The following is a 21,027-nucleotide window of genomic DNA, read 5'->3' as shown; positions in this document are numbered from 1 at the left end:
TATGCAATAGTCACTATCCTTTATCTTTTTTTTAAAGAGTGCCTTCCATTTTTCAGTGGTGTTATGGAACACCCAGATACTGGCAGGGCATTTTCATATGAGCTTTCAGGTGACTTCTTCACCTCCAGACAGGGAATATGCATGAAATCTGACCATCCAACAGCACATATAGAAATGTAAAAGGAGATAACTAGTAGGTATTGATGTCAAACCACCTAATAAGAGAATGTTCACCGATGCTAGTGTATTTTGGACAAATACTAAAATAACCAATTCAGGTAGGTAGTTGTGAGCACCACAAAAACACAGGAATGCAGCAAGTAACATAAACTTCCTTATGTATCAAGTGCATTGAATGTTCTTTGGATAAATGAATTACCTGAAAATGTCAGGGGACCAAGGAATTCACTAACTAGGGCCTTTCTTGTTGTCTTGTCACTACATGAGCTCTAACTGCTTATTAGAGAAACAGCCACAATGGATAACTGAGCAGAAAAAAATGTTTGAGTCTGATGTGATCGACCTGTGAAAGGTGCAGCCTTATTCCTGTCAATGGCATGTTATGTGTCATGGAGTCTGTTACCAATCGTGCATACATCACTAGAATGATTGGTTTAGCTAAAGTGGTGAGGAGTCCTGTGGCACCTTTTGCAGATTCAGACTAACACGGCTACCCCTCTGATACTTGGTTTAGCTAATTGACTGTCTCAGAGCAAAAATTCTGAAGTTGGTGTAGGGACAAGGACAGGGAAAGAGGATTGTCAGCACTTGTTTTGCTGTGTTCCATGTTGGTTGGGTTGGAAGAATAATAGAACTGTGATGAAACTTGTGTTTGAACGGATTCCAGTTCTCATGATCTTCCTCCATCTGTCAGACTGGCTTTCCCTACATCTCACTTGTATAGATGCTGCATTGGCAAGACCTTCTGGTACCAATTCACAATTGTTTCATACCCCTTGGTGTTTCAATCTCTTTGTCCAGTGACTGGAGGAAAGTGGAGTCTGAGGCTACGTCTACACTACAAAGAAAAGTTGGAAAAAGATACACAAATTGCAAACCACAATTTCCATATCTTTTTTCACTTTTCTTTCAAAAGAGGCTTTTCTAAAATTTGGTGCATCTACGTGGTGCCAAACTTCAGAAAAACTTGCTTTTTTAAGCCATCCCTTCTTCCTCATAAAATGAGGTTTATAGGGATGGCGAAAGAATGCATCCGCTTTTCTGAAATTTTTCTGAAATTTGTTCCTTGGATGCAGCATTGCTTTTCTGGGATACCTCTAGTATCCCGGAAAAGCACTGCTGTCTAGACGTAGCCTGAGTGACCACTTCTGTGCATCCTAGCCACCAGCACTGATCATATCCTGTTTGGTGTTGGTTATACTGCTAGATTATTACTGTTGGAGTATTGTAGACAGGACAGTGATCATACTCACCCCATCAAGTTTGGTTGAATTCAAACTCTTCTTGGGCTTCACTGTGAGAACTGACCAGACTTAGCCTCTCGAAAATAGGATATATACACACACCGATGTAGCGACTTCTACTCGGTATGACTGGCACATTAGGCCTAACCTGGCAAGAATAGAAACAAGAGGTGGAGCAGGAAAAAGACAACTGTTGCCTACTTTCATGCAGCTTGTCCATTGTGTTGGTTGTCTGGGTGTTGATGGCTTTGGCAGGCTAATGTCTAGGGGTATGTCTACACTGCGCCACATCCAGGGAACGCGTTTGCTCTTCCACAAAAAAAGGAAGTGCAAACGTGCTCTTTCAGAAGCCCTGTCTTCCTCATTCCATGAGGAAGAAGGGATCTTTCGAAAGAGGGGGATTTTCCGAAATTTGGCCCAGTGTAGACAGGCCAAATTTCGGAAAAGCCTCTTCCAAAAAAAATGGGAAAAGCTGTAGTATAGACCTAGCATAGGAGTACACCAGGTAGAGGAGAGGATAGCTGTTGAGAAAGAGGGAGGGCAGTAAAGGTCTAGCCAGAAGAGTAGTGCTTGAAGGAAGGATCTGAAGAGGAGGGAAGTGATCGGGTGCTCAGGAGTATGGCTATTGTTCTAGGTATAAGGGAAAGTATGAAGAAGCCACAGGAGAGACCTAGAGGTTCTGGGACAGTTTTTACTTTGGGGGTGCTGCTGATGGAAGCCATGTATGTGGTGTTTGTTATTACTACATCAAGCTGTGGGATGCAGCAGCACCACTAGCCACCTGTAATTCCAGCACCATGGGAGAGACCCCAGGTGTATTGAGGTCAGAGGAGTTTGTAAGGTGTAGCAGGCAAAGGGAAGGTATGTGGAAGGAAGAGTTAAGATGTGGACAGGAGTGGAGCTGCCCATAACCTTGAGGTGTAGCTGCTAAATAGTAATTCGGAGGGATTAGAGTAGAGGGGCGCTGGCAGAGTTGACACCCGGGAAGGGAGATCTACTCACCAGAAGCATTTTGAGTGGGTTTGAGTTGTCGGTGGGGGCAGTGGAGAGACACCGTGCTTCCACTACTCCATAGGAGAGAACCAGGGCATGATGTTTTCTGGCAGAGGAAGTGGGTTTTGGATGGGCACCGCATTTCAAGAAAGATGTGGAGAAATTGAAGCGGGTCCAGAGAAGAGCAACAAGAATGATTAATGGTCTAGAGAGCATTGGGTTTGTTTAGTTTGGAAAAGAGAAGATTGAGGGGGGACATGATAGCAGTTTTCAGGAATCTAAAAGGGTGTTGTAAGGAGGAGGGAGAAAACTTGTTCATCTGGGGATAGAACAAGAAACAATGGGCTTAAACTGCAGCACGGGAGGTTTAGGTTGGACATTAGGAAAAAGTTCCTGTCAGGGTGGTTAAACACTGGAATAAATTGCCCAGGGAAGTTGTGGAATCTCCATCTGTGGAGATATTTAAGAGTAAGTTAGATAAATGCCTATCAGGGATGGTCTAGATAGTACTTGGTCCTGCTGTGAGGGCAGGGGACAGGACTTGATGACCTCTCGAGGTCCCTTCCAGTCCTAGTATTCTATGATTCTATGATCGGTTTTTTCACTCTGTTCTCTATAGCTTGGTTGCATTGGCCATCATAGTTAAGGTCTGCCCTACTGCTGGCCAGGTAGCTTTATATATCACATGGACATATCATCTATTCGGATTCAGTTTCCTAGTGTGTAATTTTTCTTGTTTGTATAGTTATGAATGTGGTTAAAGTAAGATAAGTATAGGGTATGTGATGGGGAAGGATTATCAAAGGAGGAAGAAAAAAAATAACTTGCTCACCTCCTTCCCACGCAAATATTTTATTTTTGAAATGCTTTTTAGCATATTTAAAAAGTTTATTAAGGGCTTGTCTACAAGGACCACTCAGGAAAATTAATCTGAGCTAACTAAAGGTGTAAATTTAAAGAGGATTCATTAAACTGCAGTAAACCCCTCTGGGGACATTCTTGTTCAGAATTTAAGTGGCCTTAATTCAGTTTAGCATAATTCACTTCTTTCTAAATTTCTGTACCTAGGAAGATATTTGTACCGTGTGCGACTTCAGATGCAATTTTACAACACATCTGGTGGATCCATTCATGATGAGAATTGTGTCTTTGTTTACCCAACATGGTTAAGCCCAGGCTCGTTTAACAAACAAAATGTCTAGAACCTATAGTAGAAAGAAACATAAAAGGAAACCAATAGGGCAACATGTCAAGTCTATTCAGCATATGATTAGCCAAGTGATTCAGTACCATTCGCCTCTCCTTGTACAGTGTTTAAGAATCAGCTAGGAAGTAAAGAAGTAGAAATGTCTTCTCTCTCATCCCAGAGAATCTAGCTTTTCAGAAGTATTGTCAATGAGCTAGAAGACACAACTGTAAACAATTCTGCAAAGACTATTATGGTGTTCTCTCTCTCTCTCTCTCTCACACACACACACACACACACACACACACACTCTCTCTCTCTCTCTCTCTCTCTCTCTCACACACACACTCACTCACTCACTCGCGCTCTCTCTCTCTCTCTCTCTCTCTCTCTCTCTCTTTCTCCCTTCCCCTTCCCTCTGCTCCCTCCTCCCTCGCCCCGATGGCAACATAAGAGTCTGGTACCTGTGCCAGAACACCAGCCTCTGCTATTCCTACATCTCCTAAGACAACATCAGTGTAAAATAGATGATCCAGGCCATCCACAAGTATTTCAAGGTACCTTGCAGATGCTGGTATCAGGAAATGCTATTGCAAATGAAAAGACTGCCTATAATTGCTAAGACAGAAGGCACTGTGTATCACACACTTATCACTGATAAGCAATGTGTATCGAAGAGTCGTCATGATATGTGGAAAAATGAGCCTTCACTGGAACTTCTTTCCAAATGAGTAACTGGCATGAACGGATGTGGTTGCCAGCCTTGCTGACAAGAAATTAGCCAAAAGAATAGGACATCTGATTCAGCAAGTACAGGTTGAACCTCCTCAATCCAGGAACTCTCTGGTCTGGCAACATCTGTGGTCCAGCAAGATCACAGATGTTACTGGACCAGAGAGCCCGAGAGTGCAAGCTGGTGAAGAGTCCAATGACAGAGCCTTACCATTGGGATGGGCGAGCCCTGCCCCAAGAGCCCTAGCTGGGTGTTGCTCAGTGAGGTAACTGCAGAGCCCTGACCCGGCATGGAACAGCAGGGCAGCCACAGAACCCTGACCGGGTGAGGCAGCAGCCAGGAAGCCATGGCGTTCCGACCAGCTGGGCAGCTACAGGGCCACAACCACGGGAAGCACCAGCCAGCGGGAACAAGCAGGGCCGGGAGGCTGGGGAGTGCCATCCCAGGAAAGCCCCATGCTCTGTAGCAGCAGCACTGGAGCGGAGCCAGCAGGAGGGGAGGGGCAGTGTCCAACCAGTGGCAGGGGACTTCCCCTAATCCAGCAAATTCCCTCATTCAAGACCGGTTAGGTCCCAAGGGTGCTGGACCAGGGAGATCCAGTCTATATCTAGTGATTGAAAATGGCTCATTCTGTCAGCATGGAGTTGGCCATCTCTTGACGTGAGGGGGGAAATGATGACACAGATTGACAGCTGAGGTTGAATTAATTCTGAAATTGGCACTGGAATGATAAGAAATGGGAACAATTGGCATATGTTTACAGATAAGCCTGCGTGCCTTATCTGATAAAATTGCAGCAGTGCCTTGCTGTCTTGAGCCTGGCAAAACTCCTCAAGTGTGCTTCAGTGGGAATACCTGCCAGGAGCTCAGACAGAAAGTAGAGATGATCTTGATTGCATGATATATCCAGCTGACTTTGCAGCCCTACCTTTCCTCACAACACAGAGATATTCAAGCTGTTGCTCAGTATTTGGACAAGCCTTTCAGATTTGTCCAGGTTTCGCCTTGAACTTTATGCACTAAGCGAGCAGAGAGAATGAAAGTCTGTGGCATCACTGAAATGTGGAAATCCAGAATCACTTTCTCCACTTCTCAGCACCGTTCTGAAGGCCGTGGCGTGGGTGTTGGCTGTGAGGTCACACTCAGAAGATGCTGAGAGATGCAAGAGTTCTCATCATGTGCTGAAAATATTTGAGGATTATCTCTGAATATATAAGTTGAAATGATGTCTTAAGGTACAGCTGGAGGATCACAAAAAAAGTTGCTGAAAACTAGTTTGTCAACCTCCTATATATGGGGAAAGAGGCAATAACTGGTCATTTTCTGGCAGAAGCAACTGTGCCCAAGAGTGAGTGAGTTGAGAGTGCAAGAGATGTACACACCAAGGTAGAATCATACTTCTCAGCATCTAAAAGGGGCTGTATCACAGCTGACAATAAGCATTTCTCCAAGGTCTGATTCTTACACATTCAGAAAAACAGAGCTAACAAAACTATCTGCAATAGTGCCATTTAATGACTTCCAGTAATATTGTATACTCTGTTGCTTTGGGGGGCAGCATAATTGTAAATTGGAATGAAGCATGTGCACCATAAGTCTGTTGTCTGTTACTTAAAACAATCTAATTTTCTTGAAAACACCATTTTAGAATCTTAAAACATGGTCTTAAATAGCAGTTTTGAAAAATCATTGTCCTATAGATATATCCTTGGTTCATGTTACTTTTCAATTAGCTATATTCTGACTGCTATAAAATATACCAATAGTTTTGACAAAATTAATAATATAAAAGAATCAAAAAATTAAAAGAACCTTGGTTTATGCCATTATTTTTAGCGGGGGAGGCGGGGTGTTGCTGCATCACTGATTTTAAAACCACCATATAGATACACACAGGCAGACTCAAACATCACTTGAGATAAAGTTAAGCAAACAAAAAGCCATTAAATATTTCTGCAGTGGTTAAAAATTAGGGTTTTGTTTTGCAACTAGATGTTCCATCCCCACAGCCAAAAGTCCCTCAGTGACATCACTGATGGGGTTTTTTTTATATTATATTTTAAAAGTAACCCCACCATCACCACACACCCCTTCTTACTCATATTTGCTTTTGTCCTTCAAAAATCCCACTTGAACCAATCTTATCCATTTGACCTGTTCCATATTGAGATTTCCAAACTCAAAGAAACACTGGTATCTTTGTTTCAGGAACAGGTGCTGATGTGGGGCAAACATTTCTGGAAGTTGTAAATTATGTATCCATTTAAAAACTAAACCAGTCCACAGGGAGACCAGATTATGCCTTGTATTATAATCATTCCTGTGGTGTTTGTTCTCTTATTAATCTTATCATTCCCATGAAGCCAAACAAAGAAAAGAAAAAGCCCTTTCTGTCACACCACCATGGAAACTCCAGATACTATTGTTTCAGTGAGCAATGAGGTTGAACTACTGAGGCTAACCCCCAGTCCTGCCCCTTTGCTGGGATTCTAAAGACCTGGGGAAGTTCAATGGGAGACTCAGCTAAGATTTTGTTTGTCCTGGGCAGGCATAAAGGCCAGTTGGAGTTGGAGGATCATAGGGTATGTCTACACTACCCCGCTAGTTCGAACTAGCGGGGTAATGTAGGCATACCGCACTTGCAAATGAAGCCCGGGATTTGAATTTCCCGGGCTTCATTTGCATAAGCGGGGAGCCGCCATTTTTAAAACCCCGCTGGTTCGAACCCCATGCAGCGCGGCTACACGGGGCACGAACTAGGTAGTTCGAACTAGGCTTCCTAGTTCGAACTACCGTTACTCCTCATTTCACGAGGTTCGAACCAGCGGGGTTTTAAAAATGGCGGCTCCCCGCTTATGCAAATGAAGCCCGGGAAATTCAAATCCCGGGCTTCATTTGCAAGTGCGGTATGCCTACATTACCCTCCTAGTTCGAACTAGGAGGGTAGTGTAGACATACCCATAAAGATTACTTAAAGAAACCATTGCTATGTGGCTTTCTCTGTTGAGTTCTCTCCCTTGTTCAGTGGCATGCCCTGCCCTTTTTTGGCTAAGTAGTTGACGCAGCTAAATACAGGCATCTGCGTTTTTTCCTGCATCAAAATGTATTTGTAATGATCTAATCTGGCCCAGTCCTTAGAGAGTTGGAGGATAAATAGTATCTCTCCCGTTCTTGCACGGGCTGAGGAGGAGTAAGTAATGTTCTCTGACTTGGAGGCTACAGGAAGTCTCTGTTGGTAGCTGTTTAATAATGACGAGGCCAAAGAACTTGGGGCAAGATTATTCTTTGCATCCTTTCCCATCTCTGTCTCTCGCAGAGGTGCTTTCTGTTTGGAAGGCGAGAGTGGGGTATTACTCCCCCTGTCAGTCAAAATCTTTGCCACTTGACAGCGTGAGACTCTCATAAGAGCTGGATCACTTACCGTCATTAGGGTGAAAATGACCAATTTTACACCACTTTCATAGTTCAGAAAATACAGTACTGCATTGGTCAGTGAGGAGAGGATCAGCTTAATAGCTTTGCTTTTTTATTTGTCTTTCTATAGGTTAATTCAGTCAGAACAGGAGTGGGGAAAAAGTGCATTGTTCCAGTGTCTTGTCCTATGTCAGCCACGTTAACTTCTGGAATTTCGCCATCCATGCCAGTGCCTATGCCAGGTACTACCCTTTCTGGCACAGTAACGCCTTATGTGATGCCTCTTTGTCAATATGGAGGAGTTTTCCCTACACCAGTTTATGGAGTGCAGTGGTCGGGCACAGCAGCACAACCTGGGATTGTAGGAACTCAGAGTATTGCACAGTTTCCAGCTCTTGGCAAAACTGCCTTGCAGATGTTTCCAGTGTCACTGCAGCAGCCTGCTGTCCATCCACCTGGCCCTAACATGAACAAAACATAGCTTTGTCGCCTTTTGATAGAGGAGGATGATTTCAAAATTGGAATGCTGAGTGTTTGAGCCTATAGATGCCACATGTGTTTGAAGAGGTATGGTTCTACTGCTGGCACCCAGTACAGGCCTAATAGCATACACAGCCATACACTGCATCAAGCAATCACTGTGAAATGTTTTCACGAAAGATAGGTGGTTTGTTATGGCAATATTTGCTTAAATTTCATTGCTAAAGACACTTTATTCTCTTGTGTTCCGGTGTTCCACACTTGCAATCTTTAAAGTTAATGTACTTGAAGGTTACAAAATTGTATTAACCCTTGCAGGAGTACAGTGCCTTGAATTTAAGCTTTTCAGCCCCCGCTGGAAAGAAATGTAAAAATATTTGAAAGGTGTATTTTATTTACAATCGGCTTCTGAGTTTAAATTTTGTTTCAATTTGCAAATATACTGAAGGTTTACAGTTGAAGCTCTTGATTAGTTTCATTCCATTTTCTACTGTAAATGCTTTTATTATAAGTAGTGGATTGAATTTAAATTTGTAAGTTTGCAAGGTGAGATTTGTTTGAGAAACTGATCTAAATATATTTGCATTTCTACAATGAGTAGTGAAAGATGCATTTTAAAATAGAAGCATTTACAGGATCAGCGGAAGTACATTGTATATAAGTACAGGGAATACCTTTTGGGCAGTGCAATTCATTCCGTTATGCAGTCGTTGGTAAATTTGTTGCAGACGACAACTTATTTTTGTTACAGGGAGCAGGCAGGCAAATACTGCTTTCTTTTAGTTCAGCAGCAAATTGGTTATATTTTATTCCCCCCCCCCCCCCAACGGGCTTGTGTAATTCAATTCAATTATGAATCGATGCATGTTTCATAGCCGAACAATCTAACTGAAATCTTGATTATAGGACAACCCATCTCCCGGTTACTATAAGAACTATGTAAGTATAGTACTTGCATGTACTCTCCCTTTAATTCGACCAGCAGTATTGGTTAAGAATGGTATTTTTTGTCACTGAAGTGCTAATAGTACTCCCCCTGACATGGAACTAAGTGCAAAGCTCTTTTTTATTTTTTTCTTATGGGAGCAATGAATCCTTCGGTTTTGGTGTTTGATTGTGGTTTGATTTTTTTTTTTCAATTTTAATTAAGTTTGCACTGTAGGTGCAAGGACACCCCTTTCCTTTCTGACAGTTGCTTTTTATCCATTTTACTGTGCATAGAATCTGCATCTTCACCTTTCAGTCAAAAGGCACACGGTAACCCACTAAAACTGACTTTTGTGGATGGTAAGTTTCATTTTAATAGAATGCACTAAGGGAAATCATTATGGGCACCGGTAACAAAGCATTACATGGTCAAACTTGAAGGCACACTGCTCTAGATTTCTTTACTGCAATGACATTTTATTCTACCTGCTGAAGGGTGGAGATGTCTTGTGCTGCCAAGCTGTGAATTGTATAGTTCTGTTGTACTTTGAACATTATAACTGTCTACATTATTTGATTGGTACCCTTTAAATATATTATTCCATCAATTCAGTTAGAATTGAATTTTATAGACAATTATGCAGAGTCTTCTGCCTGGGCAAAATACTTACTGTAGTAAGAGATTTCTGTTCTCTGTAACATGTATCCTTAATTTATTTCTTTAGATTCATGTCTGTATGCTTCCTGAGCAAATATGGAAAATATGTTCTCACATCATTTCTCCTTCAGCTTGCACTGGATCTTACAGTTTGTTGCTATTGCCTGATGTATAGTCCACCCCTTGTATACTGACAAAGTCAGTGGCACTAAAAACCCCAAGAGATTGTATATATTACAAAAAATAAACATTTTGTGCTTGAAAACTGCGTGAAAACTTAGTGTTTTCCTGAAACCTTGAAACGTGTTGTTCTCTATTGGCACTAGACAACTCTCCTCCACCTGCCCGCCCAAGCCATCTCTCCTTTTCTTGCTTTTAAGAGGCTAATGCCGCCTTTCCCAATTTTGGCAGCTGCCTGTAACTGCCACTGTCCCAGGGCATGCAGCCGTCAGCACAGCATATGCCTCTTCAGTTGTGTTCCTTGCATCTCTTGCCTCAGTTTTTCTGATGCTACATTGAATCTCGACTGGGATTCAAACCCAACTGGAAATTCCAATGCTTATCTTGAGTGAATTGTAGCATCAGCAACACTACATAGAGCCATTAAGCCACCAGAGCTAGACCGGTGATGGGAAGAGACACTTGAATTTGAGTGACTCTCCTTTGATGAAGTACCAAGACTCCCCTTGTAACTCAGCCTATTAGAATTTAAATGTGACAATCACATGGAGATCAGCCCTGAAGTAGTAGATGGAACTCCTTGCCAGAGGAGGCTGTGAAGGCTAGGACTATAACAGAGTTTAAAGAGAAGCTAGATAATTTCTTGGAGGTTAGGTCCATAAAAGGCTATTAGCCAGGGGATAGAAATGGTGACCCTGGCCTCTGTTTGTCAGAGGCTGGAAAAGGATGACAGGAGACAAATCGCTTGATCATTGTCTTCAGTCCACCTTCTCTGGGGCACCTGGTACTGGCCACTGTCGGCAGACAGGCTACTGGGCTAGATGGATCTTTGGTCTGACCCAGTACGGCCATTCTTATGTTCTTATGTGTGCACCATACACGCTCGTGCAAGACTTTCACTCAGACTACATTGCAGAGACGACAGAAGGAGAGTAACTGTAGTTCAGACATTTGATGCACCTATTTCCATTTTTCAGCTTCCTGGTGTATATGAGGTGGGCAGCCATTAGATCCAAGACTCTCCTGAATTCAGCTTTTCTTAAAGTTCTAAAATGAGTAGTTGCTGTGTAACCCACGCACCTTCTGGGTGTGGTGCCCTGTCCTCACTAGTGGCACTGAGATCATTCACAGAGAGAATGAGTCCATTATACAGCCTTAGGTACCAGCCTGATGGACTAAACTCCAAAGGTCCCAGGTTCAATTCTGCCTGCAGACGACCAGGATCTGTCAGCATTGTAACTGCATTAATACAGGTATACAGTCATCTATTGCATGTCCAAGAAGAGTCAATAATAGTGTTTACACAAATAGTACTGGCCCAGATAACTTAATGTTGCCATCAGAAGTAAATGTTGAGTGAGAGGCATATATAGTAGTACTATTCCTGAACATTCTCTGTACAATGGTGCTTTTAAAATGATTTGTGATGTACAAACTAGAGAGAGGGGTGGAGAGTAGTGGAGATAGAAGTTAACAGTTTACTGAAAATATCTTTTTATAGATATTCCCTTTTAAATCTTTTTTTAATATCCAAATCGTCACTAGGGTGGAAATCTCTCACGCTACTAACTTAGGGCTAAATTCTGCTGCTGCTCCTCATGGCGAGTAATGCCTTGTCCTGATTCTTTCCAGTGAAATCAGTGATCCTTCTTGTCAAGCCAGGCACTCCTGATTGTCAGCAAGGGGATCCAAGTCTGGCCCATATTAGTGTGTTCACAGCTTTTAGAGGATGTAAGGACTTCCAAAAAAAATCCTTTGTGTGCACCAACCGCTGAATTATACTCTTTGTACATGTGACTTGCAGTTACAGGTTGAACCTCTCTAGTCTGGCACACTCTGGTCCAGCAACATCCATAGTCAGGCATGATTTTAGTTAGACACATGTCCACTTACCATGGGTGTGGCCAAGTTTTCTGTGGTCCCATAAAGTTTGTTTATGCCCTTCAGTCCCCGCTCTCAGTGTTCTGTGCTGTTATTTACCTATTTTACCCCTAAATCTCTTCTAAGAGCCCAGTAAGCAGTGGAAGTGTTGATAATGTTGCAAGACAAAATGGTGACCTTCCAGGGTTTGGAAAATTTTGGGGTTCGGTACCATTCAGGTCCCTATGATGCCAGACTAGAGAGGTTCAACCTGTACTCAAAGTTGTTGTTTGTCTCTGTTAGACAATGCTCTCCCAACATTTCAATATAAATAGTGGGAGGAATCAAGACATGAGGCCTATATTCTCTTAAATGTTTCTAGCTAGCTGCATGTGTTCATGTTAAGTCTTTGGAAAGGAAACTGTGTGTATCTGTATCTATCTATATTGTAACTGTCATTATCTGCTGCCTATCATTAGTTACCTGGCATTTTCCATTATAAAACCCTGATATCAGCTGATTATAATTTTGCCAAACTTAAATTGATCAGGCTGAAATTTTCCATACTGTGTGTTCGCCTAAGACTGAACTTTCTACAGTGTTGCAGATAAAGCAGCTCAGCTCACCAGAGAATAAGGTTAGGAGGGGAATATTTCCCTCATGTTGAGGTAAGGGAGGATCCTTTCAATGCTTTGAGAAACTCCAGTGTCTCCCTCCTTTTGAGCAGAGACTCTGCATTTTGCGGGGCGCTTGCTCCTGAGGTCAGGAATGTGCCATTTGTCATTCCTATGAAAATCTGCCCAGATTATAAACCTGAAAAATCCGCTTGCACGTGCTCCATAGAGATGTGTTGGAATTTAGCAGCTAAATTCTTGTAAGATGGCGTCTGCATTGACAATGCTCCAGCCTTGCACAGCTCCTCTCTGAAGATTAGACTCTGCATGTGTCATCCCTGGAAAGTGACAGAGCATGCTCCATCCAGGGCACTAGGGGCTGAGCAAGACTTTCCCTGCATTGTGGTGCTAGGCACCTGACGGAGAGTGGGGAGACATTCTCCCATTAGTACTCCTGCCTGCCAGGGCTCAGACAGCAAGGAGAAAGGGGAAGCCAACTGACCCCAATGCAGAAGGGTGAGAAGCAAGGGAGTGAGGACAGGAACTTGGAAGTTCAGGCTGGAGCAGAGTGGACAAAAGATGGGGTGGAGAGAGGCAGGATTAGGTGAGTGTAGGAGGGAGGGGGCCAGGAGTCCTTGGGAGGCCCAGGGCAGTAGCTGCGAGAGATGGCAGTAGGGAAAGTGGCAGGGACACGAACTGAGGTGGTGGATAGAAGTAGAAGTGTCTGTGCCCACGAGAGAACACCCCCTTGCAGAACCTGGGAGGGAACCCATTATCCCTCTGGCTCACCATTCCACCTCTGTCTGGCAAGTATCTTTAAACCCCCCTGGCATAATGTGTCTTATCCCCCTTCCATGCCAGGCCAACAGAGAAGATAAGAGCCGCCTTCTACTATCTATTTCTCTGCTGGCTCCTATGGTAGAGACTGTGCCATGAGACTAAAGAGCCCAGCCGTACTGAGGTCTCATGTGAGGAGCCAGCATGGTTCCCCATGATGGCATTTTTGTCTCTTAATTCTTTTTTTCTCCTATGTTTAACCTTTGGCAAGCTTAGGAGATCATATTTTTTTAAAAGTTAAAAGCATTCAGGCACTCACCAGTTAGCAAACACCACTGTTAAGTTGCCAGGGCAACCTTAACCCAGTTCCTTTGTGTGTTTGCATTATGACAGGCTTTCCTTACAGGATCACATACTATTTTGGTCCACAAGACGCCTGCCTCATTAAGGGCACGTGACAGCCCTGTTCTAGGAATGCGTCAGGGTTGTGTAGTGAACCATGCTGCCATCTGTACGACCTTTGCATCACTGGTAGCAGAAATTTGTTGTGTACTATTGGCAGGAGTGGGACAGGCAAGCCCAGGCCTGCCCGAGACTAAAAATTTATCCCCTCAGCTAAGGGGAGGAACCACTAAGCCTAGGTCACAACTGAGTACTAGGGACAGCGAAAGAGAAAACCGGCACAGGAATGAGGTCAGAGTTGTTAGTTATTTAGTGAATGAAGCAGGGAGTTGTAGGAAAAGAGAGGATGGTCTTTTGTGACTCAGGTATCTGAAGCTTGCCTTGGAGAACTGGATTGTGCCTCTGCCAGAAAGATCCTTAAATCAAACTTGATAGGTTTAAGTGACTTCACAGCTGTGTGCTCATTTTCTGGTGCCCACCAGCAAACCTGTGGGGTCAGATTTGTGGACTTGCTGATTCTTTTCAGACTGGAGATTTAAATGTCCTGATCTCAGCAAGATAAAGAATGTCCTGTGCAGTATTCTCACTGCAGAAACCAGTGGGATGTGTTAAACCCACAAAATAAACCCCACAGACTTGGAATGAAACCCCCCAATAGCATGTGTATGTAGGTGGGGTTTGCATAGACTAGCGACCATCCTGCCAGCATCTTTGCAATTTGCCCATTGACAATTTTAATCTGATTTCTCAGTTTTTATATGTGTTGAGTCAAGGAGATTTTTCTTTCTCAAAATAAGCAGAGGTTCTAGGTCCTATCCAGCAGGGTTTAGGTGCCTTTTGTATGGAAAAGTATATAGCAAAAACCTGCAGAGCTCCTGAATCCTTGCCAGCCCGCTGAGATCAGGCAGACATTTCTTATTGAAGCAGTTGGCCTAGAGGGAGGGGTCACAAACTAAATAGTTCAAGGCAGAGCCCTAAATACTAACTGGGAAGGTTCTGCATCCGTCTTCCCTTTTCAACTCTAAACTTCGTCACTCTGTTTTGTAGAAGATGCTGAGAGCTGCAGTAGTTTGTGAGCAATGGATTGGGTAGCAGGTCTGTGTGCATAGGTGTATACACAGAAATGTTTCCATTGTCCTTGGGGGATGTGTATCTTGCTATGTGATTGGGGAGCTAGCAAAGGGACAAAGGTGTTTGATACAACAGGATGCATCTCTATAAACCGGAACTCTCTGTTCTGGCCACAACTGTGGTCTGGAAGGACCAAGAATGTTCCAGGATCAGAGAATCCTGGTGCGCTGCAGGGGGCTGGCAGCCTGGCGTGATGCCATGGGTAGGGGAGGAGCGACACATAGCCCAGATGGGCTGCGTGGTGGGACGAGAGCCAGGAAGGAGCCTGAGGGGGTGGAGAGCCAGTGCACGGCTTATCTGGGCTGCAGGAAGGCTTGGAGCTGGCATGCAACTCTGCTGGGCTGTGGCGGGAGCCAGGAAGCCTGTGGGGGAGGGGACAGGATGGGGGGGGGAGGGTCTGGCAGCAGGGGAGCCAGAAATGACCTCCCTTGGTCTGGCAAAATCCAGTCAGGTCCTAAGAGTGCCGGACCAAGGAGGTTCAACCTGCAATATTGTTTTATTACTATTGTTTTCTTCGTTTTGTTTTTTGTTTTCTTCTATTTCTAGTCTTAGATTTTTGTATGTTTTATTTTTAACCTAGACATGGAGTCAGTAACTTTTGGCTTGCAAAGACCATGAGACATTTTGTTTATGTGGCAGTTTGCAGGAAGGAGCCCCCTGTAGCTTCCAGTGGCCACAGGTCGCCATTCCTGGCCAATGGGAGCTGCGGGGGGCCATGCCTGCAAATGGGAATGTAAACAACATGTTTCGCAGCCCTCCAGCGGATCACCCCGAGGGGCTCCCTGCCGATGGTTGTCAATCCTGCCCTAGACTCTGGCTTGCAATTATGAAGCCAGGGTGGTATGGCTCTCCCTTTGGACTGAGCTCCGGTAGAGGAGCCTGGGATTAACCTTGGACAGTTCTTCTGCTCTAGCATGTATAGCATACAAAACCTGGCTGGGATAATGACGTGGCCCTATTTTGTGACCTTGCTGGGCCCTCTTGCTTTTTTCAGAGCGCCAGTTGCAATGCAGTGAAGGTGCAGTGATTGTCCGCTCTTAGGTCTGGCCGGGGCTGAGGAACTTTTCTTCTAGAGTGACTTCCAGGCTCCAGCCCCGAGTATCTGAAGTGTTTGGATCATCTCTGTGCAAAGCACAAACATTTGGCATGCCTGGGAAGCTTCTAGCAGCATTAAGTTAATATTGTCTGTAACTGAAACCCCTGAGAGTTCATCTTGTCGATGTCAATGCTTGGGGATTGAGAGGAGCTTGGATTTATTTTCCATCTGTAAAATGGACATAATGCTCACCCACCTTTTGTTAAAGCACTCTAAGCTCTGTGGCTGAAAAGTGGCATAGAAGGACTAAGTGGCCTTCATTACTGTTAATGGGAAGTTGTTTGAGTGTTGTGGAGGAGCCAAGCCTGTGCAGGACTAGACTTTTTGATCAAAAGCAAGTGGAAGAATGACAGTAGAAGTCAGTCAAGGCAACTTCTACTACCTTTCCAAGTGGGTTAGTGACACGTGCAGGCAGGGCAGGGCAGTGCAGCTGAAGTGATGGGAGGGAGAAAAGATGGATTGGATTTAATATCAAACACCACATCTGTACCAAACATCAACATCCTTCCCCTTTATCCATGCTTTGCTCCGAAGAGCCTATGGGCTCAAAGAGAGCAATTCATTTTATTTTATACTGTAGGAGCCTAGCAAACTTTGTGCCTTGCCTTGTATAAACCCAATGTGCTTGCAGCTCCGATCACCATTGTGCATGCCTCTGTGATGTGGATGGGAGGACTTCAGTGCACCTTGCTGGGGGCTACCGAAACAAGCTAATCTGTGACTGCAGCTAACGCAGACTCTGTGGAAGCATGAGGAGGGCGTGGGAAAAGATGTCCCTGCTTGTGTGTTGCTCTGTGCTTGCCTGGAGGTGCATGACTTGAGCTTTTGATGCGGACATTTTAAAGCTCAGTGAACTTGGTTCGAGGTCCCTACAAAACGTATTATATCCTACCCAGCCTCTTGCACTGTACGGCATGCAGGCAGGAGGGGCTGCAGGATGCTGTTCACACCTGGCATTCTGATGTCCTGGCTTGTGTGTCTCTGCTGTCCAGGTCCTCAGTGGGCCATGGACTTGGCCTTTTTTCTTTTAAACAAGCAGGGCCAGTTTGGACAATCCGGCCAAACCTGCAGAGCCCCTTTGTTCATGGGTAGCCCCACCAATGCAAAAGCTCCGTTTCTGGGTTGTGCTGCAGCAAGATATTGGGCCGGGTTCATGCAGCTTTGAGCTGACTGAGATCTCTGTGGCGTAACTCAAGACTCAGAATATCAACCAGGGCCCAGGCTAGATTCCCCCTTGCTTCCCTAATACAATAAGAAATCTCCATCCAGTGTTCTCCTGCCATCCATTGACACCAGTTCTGGATCCATTCTCTGGTTTCCCCCATCACCATCTCCTGAGGGACTGGAACTCCCCCTGTCAGTGTGAGATGTCAGGGGAAAGCTTGCACCCCGAACCTTGGGTCCCAACTGAGTGGCTTAGACGTGCTCAGATGGCCCCTATATAAGAGCTTTAAAATATCCTGGTATTGGAGAGAACTTTTTGCAGGCCACAAATGGACATTGTCGCTCCTCTGGGGGGTGATTGACTTCTGCTTCCACAAGGCACCTCAAGTGCCCACAGCAGACAGGCACCTTCTAATGAAGCTTTATTCCTAATATTCTGGGTCTGTAATCTGATGTGGCGGTTTTGTTTTTTAGATTCTGAACATGAGAGTGCCACCAGCTGATGCAGAACCAGCTGAGCTGCAGTGCCAAGCACGAGGGCCTACGTCAGCTAAGGAGGAGGAAGAGAAGGACGCAAAATGATACAGCAGGAGAAGTGCTGTACCGCTCTGGTCTGTTCTGCACAATTTTGTAACGTCTTTCTAAGCATTTTTTTATTTGTAAGTGGAAACACAAATGTTCTACAAAAATAAATGGAAAATATTTTGGGGGAAAAGAATTCTGTTCTGAGATTGTTCCCTTCTCTTGTGACTTCTGATCTGAGATCTTAGGAGCAGCTGGCGAGGAGAAGGGGTGAGGCCCTGCATAGGCCTGCACCAGCCGAGCATCTCTTGTATCACATGACAGCACTCAGATTGGTATTTAACTCAGAGGCCACCTGGGCTTTGCATTCCACAGTGTGAACAGCCAACCTTTCGCTGACTCAGAAAAGAGCTCGCGGGGCTAAGCCCTGCCCAGGTTGGGCGTTTGGATTGCCAACCTTTTCCTGATGCACCCAGAACTGCCCACTTAGTCCAAGGGACTTGGAAGAAGCTGCCAGGCCTTATCTCTTGGTTTCTGTTATTTCCACTCCAATTCATCTGATGAAGTGGATTTTGCCCACAAAAGCTCATGATTCTATATACTTTGGTTAGTCTCTAATGTGCCACAGGACGCTTGTTGTTTTTCAAGTTACAGACTAACACGGCTACACCTCTGGGATTTTTTTACCTTGCTTGGTTAGGCCCTAATAGGCTTCTGTTTCCTCCCAGCCCTTCTAACTGCTGGAGAACCAATTCTCTGAGTTCTGCCACAGCTGATCCTGGGTGACCTCCCTGGGCAACTCTAGGAGACCTAAGATCACTGCTTTTTGTTGCCAAAAAGGCCCCCTTTGAGTGGGATAGGATGGGCAAAGGGGCACAGCTCCAGCAGGAGAGCCACAAATGCCTGGCATGCCCCATGGAGGCACGTAGGTCTGTCTTTCACTTTCTTTTTGCTTCCTACAGTTCATCATAATTCAATTAGTTTCCAAAAGGCACAAAAATAAGCATATTTATTCAAATTCTACTAGCATGAGAACCATTTCTATTTCTCCCCGTCATAAAGAGAAATGTTTTAATCTTTTTTTAAAGCTGGTGTAATCCAGCCAGAGAAATTTACAGGCAACTTTGCTGGAGAATAAGCTTGTTACCTGGCTGCTTTTTTTTTTTTTTTTTTTTTTAAGTTAGACTAGCCACGTTTTCTTGACAGAGTTAAATACAGTTGTCATGTCTCTTCTACTTTAAGTCTAAAAATGTTCTGAAAGAGAACCAGTAACTGGAGCAATTTATAAAATACTTTAAAAGTGCCTTCACCAGAAGACGTGCTGAAATTATGCAGTGGGTGATTTCTCTTTCCTGAATTGCAGAAGACAGCTTCTTACTGTCCCCTGGGTGAAGTTGATGTAGAAATGAGTTTGCTGCAATTATCTCATGAGATTGTGGGTTCCCACTGAAGTGCTTAGGAACTGGGTGTCTTTCTATTGCTCTCATGGGGAAAGCTAAAGAATGCTGGCAGGCCCTCTCACCTAGGGGGTGGAGAGAAAAGGGGAGATCCAGGGCTCCCCGACACCCACTAGTGTAGCAGCAGTGGCAGCCGGAGCCTTCGACCCCTTAAATTGGCACCGGCCAGCGTGGTTTGACCAGCTCTGAAGGGCTGACGGGGGCGGGATGGGCTAGTCCCATCTCCACATGAGGTCCCTCCATCTTGTCCAACGGCCTGGCACTTCTGCTAGGCCCCTTAAATGCTGGTATAGCTGCTATCTCAGGGCCCCAAACTCTTCCACCCTCCAGCTGTCTGTATTCTAAATACACTCCCTGACCTCTCCCCTCCTTTCCTCTGATACCATGGAAGGATGCAGTCCCGATTTTCCACACACCTTGCCCTCACTGTCATCTCCCCTCATAAGGCTGCAGGCGGGCTGGTGTGTAGGAAGTAGTGGTCGCCTGCTATGTCTGTCCTTTCCAAACTTCAGTTCTCAACAATAAAACCTTATTTTGATGCCATCATTCTCCAAGCCATTACATCCCTCCAGTCCAAGCTCTGTAAGGTATCTCGTCTGTAGGAGGCAAATGAATCTCTGCAGACTGGGGACAGTCCTGCTATGGGGATACGGCAGGTACAAGGAGTTCCTTTAAATCAACCTGAACTTAGATACACCGGCTCAAGAAACCATTAAAGCCAAACACTACCATGTCGTAAATAATAAGTCTCAGCAAAATCAGGGTCACAAATAACCACTGCAGTTGAAAAGGGAAGATCCTAATACTTGGCTGATATGCCCATTCTGCGTGGGTTTGAGGGAATCAAAGCTGATCTGAGGCTCACACCAGGAAGCTGTAAGAGGGTGGGGGCTGCTTCTAAATTACCTGTTCTTACCTGCTTCTAGCTTGTCTGTGTGGACATCAGTCACCTTTGACTCCCTTGCCCGGGTGGGTGGTGTAAATATCTGTGAAAGTCTCATTGAAAACCAAGTGGTCTGATTTACACATTCTTATGGCTCACTTCTGATTTTGGGCCTCCAGCAGTTTTCCTCTTCATTTCCATCAAGCAGTGAAAATAAGAAACACCTTCCCATGCAAGTCCGTGGAGTAGCTGTGGGAGTAGCCGGCCTGCTCCACACAAGATGAGTGTGTCTATCACAGGCCTGCCCTTTCCGTCATGACTCAGCTTTCCATGGCAACATGTCACTGAACAATAATCTTGCTGGGTGTTTTCACCCTTTATAGTTTTAACGGGTGCTCTCCCCAATGGCTTGGCCATCTGGCAACTGCAACGTTCCAGGGGCTGAGCCTCCCCACTGCACAAATGCCCAGGAGCCCTTGCTTAACCCCCTCCCTCTTGTGCTCCCTGCAGCAGTGTCCCTGTGATAGGACCTTCTTTTGCCCTCACATTCCTTCTAGACTCCACTGAGCTGAGCAGGGATTCTCAGAACTTTCATGGAGGAAACCCTGGCCTACCAGCCCCTGCCTCTTTGGGAGAGCAGCAACTCCCTACTACTGGCTCCTTAATACTCCTGTAGCAGGGCTGGCTGGGAATGCTGGTCTCCTCCTACCATTTGCTTGCTATACAGGGCACTGCTGTATCAAAGAGCTTTACAGAATGGCTCATGGATTTGTCGCTTTTATTACAGTAGGAAATGAGGCATTGTAAAAAGTGCCCCAGATGGAAATGAATAGCCAAGCTCATGCCATCTGATTCACTATGTTGGAGTCCCTGTGAAAAAATGAGTTTCCTGAGTGGTGCCACATGACCCAGTTGTGACACATGACCCAATCACAAAAGTCCCCTTGTAATTGTTCCTTGGGGTGCTGATCATGCCACTGACACCTGCTCTCTTGCTCATTGGGGCTCCCTACCACCCTGTCCAGCTGGGACAGATCCTCTGGTCTCCCCCAGACAAAGCACAGATTTGGGGTAACCGTCCCCCCTGCAGAACAATGCAGATACTGAACCACATTAGCTCTGGGAG

At 44.9% G+C, this 21,027-nt stretch overlaps 1 protein-coding gene across 14 annotated transcripts in view; it reads left to right on the top strand.

Annotated features, from left to right (window-relative positions):
• Positions 1 to 17,762, top strand: part of WNK2 (WNK lysine deficient protein kinase 2) — a 198,221-nt gene extending 180,459 nt beyond the window's left edge. For 12 of the 14 annotated variants that reach the window (XM_089781184.1, XM_075938948.2, XM_075938950.2 and 9 more), the window contains one exon: positions 7,881 to 9,743. In XM_089781184.1, coding sequence (XP_089637310.1) covers positions 7,881 to 8,231 — 351 coding nt within the window. In that variant the 3' untranslated portion in view covers positions 8,232 to 9,743. Of the gene's footprint in view, positions 1 to 7,880; positions 9,744 to 17,513 lie in introns of those variants that run through there. The other 2 variants (XM_075938942.2, XM_075938943.2) reach the window with 2 other exon arrangements.
• The last annotated feature ends 3,265 nt before the right edge of the window (positions 17,763 to 21,027 follow it).

The sequence above is a fragment of the Pelodiscus sinensis genome, chromosome 11, assembly GCF_052426305.1.
Source record: "Pelodiscus sinensis isolate ZL-2025 chromosome 11, ASM5242630v1, whole genome shotgun sequence".
NCBI classification, from domain to species: Eukaryota; Metazoa; Chordata; order Testudines; family Trionychidae; genus Pelodiscus; species Pelodiscus sinensis.
This window is presented reverse-complemented; position numbering and strand designations above follow the sequence as displayed.